The 9,687-nt window shown below is 44.3% G+C and overlaps 1 protein-coding gene across 1 annotated transcript; it reads right to left on the bottom strand.

Annotated features, from left to right (window-relative positions):
• Positions 1-4,574: 4,574 nt before the first annotated feature.
• Positions 4,575-8,632, bottom strand: LOC139661909 (extracellular calcium-sensing receptor-like). Its single transcript, XM_071540491.1, has 11 exons — positions 8,488-8,632; positions 8,128-8,219; positions 7,762-7,941; positions 7,421-7,609; positions 7,039-7,291; positions 6,719-6,930; positions 6,339-6,548; positions 6,085-6,208; positions 5,518-5,711; positions 5,120-5,401; positions 4,575-4,997 (listed from the first exon to the last, which is right to left on the bottom strand). The coding sequence occupies exons 1-11, from the start codon at positions 8,630-8,632 to the stop codon at positions 4,575-4,577; spliced, it is 2,304 nt and encodes a 767-aa protein (XP_071396592.1).
• Positions 8,633-9,687: the final 1,055 nt, after the last annotated feature.

Genomic DNA, 9,687 nt, shown 5'->3' on the forward strand with positions numbered 1-9,687 from the left:
TTGCATTTTTTCCTAAAATACACAGTTTAACGAAATCGAGGGAACAAATTGTACCTTGTGCACACGAATGAACTAAAACGCACGTTACAGTAAATCATGGACTTGATATAACTTTTTTTCTCTCCCAATGGTCACTCCCGGGCTCCATAGTCAAACTTGCTTTCTCAGTCATTTGCAATTGGAATAAATTTGCAGTGCAGTATTTTACACAAACACTGATTTTCAAAACCAAACCATGATGTTAGTCATGTATTTCATTGTAATACAGTGGATAGTCTGGTTTGCGAATGGTGGGTTCACAACCACAAAATGGGAGGGAGATAAATCAAATTTTGCTTAGGGCCCCCATTAGACCTGGGTCACTGCCTCTGGGTCAAGAAGGCAGGTGGTCACTTCATCTGGGAGTAAGACACACACAGTTAGTTTCAGGGGGGTTAAGCGAGGAGGTAGCGATGGGATCAGGGGAGGGCTGGCACCCACAGCCACAGGTGTGCTATTCCTCACCTCCATCACCGCTCATTTCACAAGCAATTACATCCCATTATAAATGTACCAAGACGTGGCACAGAGGGAAAAAGGAGGCTGTGTGTATGTGTGCATACAGTTTTTCTCATTGTTTTGCACATCATATCCTATCCATGTCCAAAAATATCCATATCCTTGGAACTGCATTTCAGCAGTAACCCTAACCCTAACCCAAGGCACAGCTTTAGCTGTCTGTTACAGTCTCAAAAACTGAACTCTCCAAATAAAATGATTCTTCCCCTATTGCAAATGCAGCAAGCTAATGTTGTCCTTCCATGATGACTTTTCCTACAGTATTTGGACATGAAATGCAGCTGTTGATGGAGATGAGAGGGAAAAAACATGGACTTTGAAAGTTCAACTCTTGTCTGTGGTCACAATACTTTTTACTGATTTATTGATTTAATGCTGTATTTATTTAGTCATTTATTTAATTTGTGTTGGAAAGTAATTGTATGATATGACAGAAAGTGTGAAAAGGAGAAGCTAGGGAGCGGAGTCTCACTCAAACACAGAGGGCCGCATTGGCAATCACTGTGGCCGAGGGGAGGCAAACTGTCGACCTCTGGATCTCCAGGCTAGAAGCAGCTGCCTTCATTGAACGCTACACTGCGGCGTCCATGATGTCATGCAGAGCTTATCTACCTACTTAAAGTGCATACTGCACCGCGGTTGATAGCACTTTTTTAGGGAAACCGAGTGTTTGTGTTGTGTGGAGCTCTCTCACACTGTTTCATTGTCTTCAGTTCTTATCAAAGACACTGGGCAGTATTTAAAAGTGGATTGGGAAAAGGCCAAAAGGCCTTGTGTGCCGGCTGCACACTACATAGCAGCTGGAGCTATATGCAAGTCGTGGAGGATTCCCAGCAGCTGTCCAGCGAGGCACAGCTATTTCACTAACAGCCTGGACAATTCAAACACCACCTGTATTTTCATGGGCTGAGATATTCCCAATAAAATGATTCTTGCCCTATTGCAAATGTAATGTTGTCTTTCCATGACTTTTCCTACAGTGTTTGGACATGAAATGCCGCTGTTGATGGAGATGTGACAGAAAATGGACTTGGAACACCAAGCGACGCGAGCAGCACGGTGCACCCCTTGGCGCGCTGTGCACACACTGCGAACAGGTGTTTATAAAGCAGTAGCGCATGGAAAGCAGGGCTGCAACGCAGCCAATCAGGGCTCGTGTGCTGGCTGACGCACATTGGAGCTCTGCAGGTACGTCGACGATTCCAAGCAGCCTGTTGACAGCCTGGAGAATCCAAACAGCACCTGTATTTTCAATGGCTGAACCCACTGGGCGTTGACGTTTCCAAATAAAATGATTCTTCCCCTATTGCAAATGCAGGCTAATGTATGCAGTATTTGGACATGAAATGCTGCTGTTGATGTAGATGTGAAAGAAAATAGACTTGGAAAGTTCAACTCCTTAGCAGTGTCCTGTGCAAATGTGGTCTACAAGGATTTGATGTGGGATCAGTGAACCCATTTACAGATGTAACAGTGGAGAGTCAACACTTAAGAATCTGCGTGGCCTCATTTTGTAATATTGGTTTTGGTGGCTGGTAAGGTTAGCCTACTTTTTTGTGATAAAATTTTTATAAAATGTACAGTGTTTGTACCACAAATCTTGAGGTTACCAAAATAATTGCGTATAGCACAAACTACATACAAATCTCCCTGTGGTTCCCCCCTGTGGAGGCGGTACAGTAAATACTACTTGGGATCTTGGGATTTGACAATAGACATTTTCACCAACTTCCTGAATTCAGACCTCACTGCTTGATGTGCTCTGGACTGGTCATCACCATTGATCCCCACCAGCAATGTATGAGTGCCTCAGTGTCGAGCATGCATCTCTGGGGATGGCGGAACCGCCAGAATGCATTAACTGTCGGGCCCTCCCATCTTCCATGGAATGCAACGACAGTGAGGTAGAGTGTGACGATGGCTCCCCCAAGCCCTGTCCTGATGACCAGATGCCATTCCTGGAAGATGCCAATGATGACAACATCTCATCTATCTCTGCCCAGGCGGCATCCTTCTCCACCGCCATTCCTGCTCCACCTTCAGAGAAACAAGATTCCCCCACCGTCATGAGAGCAGCTGCAGAGATGGTCGGCCTACAGCTCCCACCTACCGTTCCGCCTTGACGCCTCAACCGTCTCATGGAGGGTGCTTACAGACCGGCAACGGCGGTGAGACCCATCTCCGTCGTCCCCATATTAACATCTGGGAGTGTGTGGAGGCATCCTGGTCGGAATCCCCGAGGATCAGGGCTCTGATCTCTGGCCTCTCTTCACCAGGGTGGAGGGGAAGCCTGACGTCTTGCATCAAGGCATTCCTCAACTAGATGATGCACTGGCTGTCCACCTTTTTTCCTGGTACTGCTAGTTGGTCAGGGAGTAGAACACCTATTCCACCACAAACTAAAGACAAGGAGACAATGGAATTTTGAAACAAAACATTTCACCTGGCAGCTTAGTCGGCAGCAGCGGCCAACAACCTGGGACTGTTGGGTGTGTCCTTGTCACAACTATTAACTAACTAACTAACTAACTACTAGCTCTACCCATTGACCAGCTATGACTGGCTAGATGGGAAGAAGCAGACTGTTCAAAACCACAGTTTCCAGCCTGCCTGCTCTGCTGACATCAGCACTTTGCTCAAGTGACATGCGGACATTATTGAGAACAGGTGGCATGAAGCCGAGGTGAGACCACCGTTTTCGACTCAGCAATCATCTGCCACACCATGTCCGGCAAGCGGTGCATCAGATTGGGCAGTTTGTCACTGGCCCTTTTGAATTCAGCCCCCCATGGGAAGGTCTGCCCTTGCTGGGCCGCTCCACAGTTACAACCCCACCCTCTCATATAATTCTATCAGGAACGGCAGAGGCGATGAGAATGGATGGACAGAAAGCTTCGACTGGGTTATACTGTCCAGTTTCAATGTGTTCCACCTCCATTCAACATAGTGAAAGAGTCCCTCATGACCTCGCAATAGAGGAAACTACTCTTTCACAGGAGATTCAGGAACTTTACAAAAAGAGACTATTTCTGTGGTTCCACCAGCAGACCGACATATTCAAATAGCAGATGGCACAAGTTGCCCTGATTGACGTTATCAGACTGATTGATTAGTTCTATATATCCCATGACTTTCATTTGAGCCACATACAGGTGTTTGGAGAATCAAAACCTGGTAATCAAGGTTAAAAAGCTTGTAGCGATAGGCACAGACACATTTAGGGAGACAATCTAATATTTTGTCAGTCGCCTAGCATTTTCTGAAACTTAAAACATTTAGGATTATTGATTAAAAATGATATTAAAAAATCAGCTGTGATTTCACAGTGAATGTCAATAAATCAGTCAACCTTGATTGTTTACTTTATGTTCATTTATATTAACAATGTGAGGAAATGAAGATGCATAGGTAATAACTACAATGTAGTATGATGCAGATGTTATTGTCTTTCACCAACGAATGAATTATCCATTGATTTAATTTTCAGTTTAAGAAAATATTCTGACTTCAAAGGAGCTGCTTGAGTGTTTTATTCAACCATGACAATTGGTTAGATATTTAATAAGAACACTGTCATATAAAGGAAGAGAACCTGCTGCATAAATGCAAAATTAATGAATTAAATTTTTAATTAGAAGTATTTAATTTAAATGTTTTGTATTTTTCTTCAGGGGAAGACATGCTATTTTTATTAGAGCTTAATGATGTCGAAGGAAAGCAGAAATGTTCTTAATCATAGTAACAAGTGAAGCCGTAAGTGTGTGGCTGTCTAGGTAAGGGGATAAGTTATTTCTAAACCTCACATAGCCAGGCAAGTTAACATAAGTCACATTAACAACAGTATGGAGGACCAGTTGCAAGGGAGGCAGGTGTCACATACACAAGAAGACCTGGAAACCTCACAGTGCAACTGGAGTCTTGTACTCTTGTCCACTGAACAGCTCCAGTGGAGCAGATGGAAGGCCAGTGTCTCCCCAAGACAAAGACATAATTTAGAAAAAAAATATGTTTGTCTGCTATCTGGCCATCAGGTGTTTCTTGGTATTTCTCTCAGGCCTCAGGAGGATGATGAAGCACTTTGGGGCAAAGATGCAGAGCAGGAGGCCATAGCTAGAGGCCAGGATGGCAAAAATCTCCACAGCAACAGCGTACTTCCCCGGAGAGCTAATGTAAGCAGGCACAAAGGCCACCCACACCGCACAGAAGATCAGCATGCTGAAGGTGATGAGCTTGGCCTCATTGAAGTTGTCAGGAAGTTTCCTAGCCAGGAAGGCCAAGAGGAGGCAGCTGCAGGCCAGCAGGCCAATGTAGCCCAGGACCAGAGAGAAGCCCACCACAGAGGCCATGGCACACTCTAGGGTAACCTTTGACCCCTGGAAACCCAGGTCACGTCGAGGCTCGGGGGGGCTGAGGGACAGCCATGTAATACAGATGATAACCTGGATGAAAATATGCATTGTTTAAAGTGAATTGATTGAAAGTGAAATGTGGTACATCAGACATCATTGTGACATTATTTCATTATTTCTGAAAAAATCAACAGTGCATCTATAACACTCACCTGTATACAGCTAAAGAGGCAGACACTTCCCCTCTGCTGGCCTGGACCAAACCATTTTATCAGTGCTCCAGCTCCAGGCCGAGCTGAGCGGAAAGCAGCCAGAACTACTATGGTCTTGACCTGGAGGCAGGAAACACAGAGTACAAAGCTGATCCCAAATGCTGCCTGCTGGAAGCGGCAAGACCAGATCGACGGACGACCAATGAACACCAGCGAGCACAGGAAGCAGAGCTTGAGTGACAGGAGAAGCAGGAAGCTCAGTTCTGAATTGTTGGCTCGCACCTTGAAATGAGAAGTGGGATAAATAGAGGTAATCACATTAACAGACAAAGATGTGGGCATTTAGATAGGCCAAATGTTTTGGATCTAACAGAAAATATATTACTCTGGGCTCTCACCATGGGAGTGTGACGGTAGCACAGGAAGACCACAAACACAGCTGCTGTCACCACGGCACCCGACACAGCTGCTGTTGTCAGGGTAATGCCCAAGGTCTCATTAAAGGAAAGGAAGTCCACTTGACGAGGGATGCAGGAAGTTCGCTCAGCATTGGACCAGAACTCTGATGGACAACGCTCACACTGGAGGGAACCTGGAACAAGACAGGGAGGAGATTGAAGGAAAACAAAAGAGAAAGCAGAAAATTACAGACAAGTGAAAAACTTCAGGTTAAAGGCTGGGTCACCTACAGCGTGTTGGAAGCCTGTTTATACTGTTATGAACAGCAATTGTGCCATTGACTGTATAAACAAAAAGATACAACGCGCTCAACTCACGACAATACCCTGACAACTGGGTGCTGGATCCTTAAAGTGGTAGATAATGAAAAAGAAACTAGGACAGCACTCCAAATTGACTTTTTATTTGCCACCAAATGGCAAATAAAAAGTCAATTTGGAGTGCTGTCCTAGCCATTTACTGTATAAAATGTTGGTGGGAACTTTTTGTTACTGTAATTTCCTTACCAGTTTCATTGCTAATCTCCCCTTCAGCACATGGGATACAGTCAAAGCAACAGACAGGTTCCCCCTTCCTGCTGGCCATCCGGGTACCTGGGGGGCAGCTCTCACTGCACACTGAAACAGGCACCTAAACAATAAGCCAAACCATATTCTCAAGCATAACATAAATGTCTTGTAAATGCACAAAGAAAATAAACATTCAATTTAATAGCAATTGTATATTTAGCCTGAATCAAGATGCTGTTCTATCTGACTACCTGATTGGACCCTGTGCTCCACTGAATAGCTGATTGGTTAAGGTGGAGATCAAACCCATCCACTCGACCAATCAAAACAAGTTTGAGTGACCCCTCGGGGGTGGTCTGCCAGTTGACAAGGTCATACACTGCTGGAATATCGGCCCCTTGAAAGAAAAACTTTTCCCCCTGTGGAGTGGTGAAGTTCACCTTGTTCAAGTGCTGCAACAGCTGGAAACATCAAAATGTTAATGAAATATTTCACATTTCAATTAAACTGTGTGAAATACTGTATATGACGAATGCATTTATAATATACACCTTATATTATCAGAGTTTCATTAGAATAGTACACGCTACAAGCCTTAATGACAAGCCACAGAAAGTTTGATTGCATTTACCTCTATGGGGTTGATGTTTTGTGGAGAGGAGCAGGTGGAGCTGTTGCTTCGGGGAGGGCTATCTCTGTCAGGGCAGGAGAGAAGGCTGTGAAGGGCATGAGCTGCAGCATACACAGCAAGGTAAACATTATAGGTCACCCTCAGCTGGGAGGTATCGGTAAAGGGATTCTGCACCCCCTCCAGGGACTCTGTCCCACTGCAGGGGGGTAGGGGAGCTGAATGAGGGGACCTGTTGGCAGGAGATGAAGTAGAGACATTTGATGGATGGTCAGACCTTGGGAGAGGAGTTACAGAGTTGAATGATGAAGAGTGATAGGAAGAAAGAGGTGTGGCATGTGATTGTGTAGTTTCAGGACGACATCCAAACTCCTTTTCCCAGAATTCTCTTAATAGCTCATCGTCAGGACGATGAGATGGATGCAAACTTCTGAGATAATTCTCAAATCCAGGTATAGTTGAACTTCGAACAGCCACACCTAGAACACCACCTGCCACCTTAGAGAGGGCAAGATTTTGGAGAAGTTCACCACTGGTGCTCCAAGCCTCACTGGCTAGAAACTGTCTGTCAGTCACCTAGAATGAGAGCAAAGGGAAATAATAAAAATGACAATTAAAAATAGTCACCACATTTTCCAAATAAGATGACTTAGTTTGATGATGAATTTACTGGGTTTAATGCTTGCTTTTATTTTAGTTTCTCACATTTCTCTTGGCTAGTTCCATGAATAACTGCATCACATCTGTGTACCAGGAAAAGATCAAAATCACCCTGGCAGTTGAGGCCTCAACAGTGACTGCTGCTCGTCTGGCATCTCTCACTATAGCCTCCCTACTGAGAGTCTCTAAGAATGCCAAACACACTCCTGCTCCCTGAATCTCCTTCTGAAATTCCTGAAATATGGAGGTGGAAGGAGCACAAAAATTAGATGAATGAGCAACATGTAGATAGTGTATTTATTTGTATAAAAAATTTAATAACCATCAGGCACACTATATACGGATAGTATTTGTTCTACAATCAATATAACAACAAAATCAAACACCTGGATTGCCAAGCGACCATAGTCATTGTTTGCGACCACCGCTCCAACCCAAGTCCAGTGGAAGCGTATGGCAAGCCGAGCCATGGCCCGGGCTTGGTAAACATCACTGGGGATGGTCCTGAAGAAGTTGGGAAACTTACGCCTGTCACTCAGACAGGGACAGCTAGACCGGTAGCTGATCTGAGAGAAAAAAAATATATATATAATATTAATTTAATGATTAATTTTTATCTTAATAACATTTTAATCAATCAATAATAATTGATGAAATGTGAACAATGTTTTCAGCTTCAACTACTTCATCTGATTTGCACTATACAAAAATATGTTCTTCTGAGGCTTTATTCCTGAGGTAATGAAACTCACTACAGGTACAGAGAGCGGCCCCAGGGTTCTGGACAGTATTTTGCCTGTTAAGGATGAGGCACCACCAATGACCAAAGGAACAGGCGGACCACCTTATGACAACATCAAAGGACATGGTGGGGGATGTGTTGAAAACAGATGAATGACAAAAAGAGCGCACTACTTTAGTTCAGTTACATGGAAAATACAGTTTGACTATGTCAAAGACAACATCACACTCTTTATGCTATGATCATTTCATTTGGTTGTGTTATGGACACAGTAGCAGTTATGTGCACATCAACCTGTATAGTAGGCTACCTCTCCTCTCCCCATTTTGTCCATACACAGCTGAATGAGGGAGAGGGGCTGTTGAGTTACAGCTGTGGCTGTCTCCTCCAACCAGTGACAGTGCTCCTTGCAGGGCCCAGGGGTGTCGGCCACAGCTATCAAGAATATGGTAGCTCAGTCTCACGCCTGGCAGCAGAATGGCGTTACGATTGATTTCTTCCACCGCAAACACCATAGCATATATATACCTTAATGGAGCGAGTTCTAAACTGAGACCGCAGGAAAGAGGTAGAGTGAGAAAAATAGCAGTCAAAATGTTCAAGTGACCGCAAAGTCAACCAGTGATAATATAAAAGTAATCATCAGATACAAAAAGCCAAATGAATGCTTCTTGTGTTTGTCAACCTGAAATTGCAGACAGTGTGCAGTATGTGACATACAGTAATCAGTCAATAACATGTACAGTGAACAGTTTTACCCAGTGCAAGGTTTGTAGTATGGCAGCTTAGTGAAGCCCTGGTCTGTAACTGAAGGCAGGTAATGAAGGTTAAAGAGCCCGCCGATAACCACATCCCCATCCTGGGAGAGCCCCTGCTTGCTCTGCTCCATTAGCGCACCCCAGCGAGAACACATCGCCGTCTGAGCCACCTCCAGCCCCACCCTGAGCCCCACCTCTCTGCCCACCACCCCCAGAAGGAGCAGGTACGGGGCTGAGGAGGGCCACCGAGTGAGGAGCAAGGAGAACCAAGACATGGATACAGCTGTTCTAGACACTTGTTACATATACTCAATTAGATAACTGATATGTCTGCGGCAGAATATACATTAAACAGCGGTCCAATGAACAAAATATCTATAAAAATTCAACAGTTCAAATCAAATCCTTCCAAGACGTCTCTCACAATGCAGCAGGAGAAAGTTAACATCTCATTCTTAAGTCATCCACCTGTAGAGAGAAAGGGTCATTTACAGGTAAAGATGTAACCATTTTGAAAGTATTTGCATCATTATGTACACCAGATATAACTTCCACATCGACTGACAAGGTATCTGACATACCCCCCTGCTCTGCACAACCAAAGTGTTGATGTGGGTATTTATAATAGCTGTAAAGCCCATGGTGGAATGATAGTAAACAGGATGACACATGCACATGGAAACCCAAACCACTCCTCTCAAGAATGAAGGCAAAACAACAATGGCATGACAGAGACTGATTAACGTGTAAGGATATGTGTGTGAGTGAGGGATTTGAACTTTTTACTACACAAGCTATAATAATGTCATTTG

The sequence above is a fragment of the Centroberyx affinis genome, unplaced genomic scaffold (assembly GCF_046629955.1).
Source record: "Centroberyx affinis isolate AG114_WGS23_722 - 3 ecotype Tasmania unplaced genomic scaffold, CSIRO-AGI_Caff_v1 ptg000211l_1, whole genome shotgun sequence".
Classification (NCBI taxonomy): Eukaryota; Metazoa; Chordata; class Actinopteri; order Beryciformes; family Berycidae; genus Centroberyx; species Centroberyx affinis.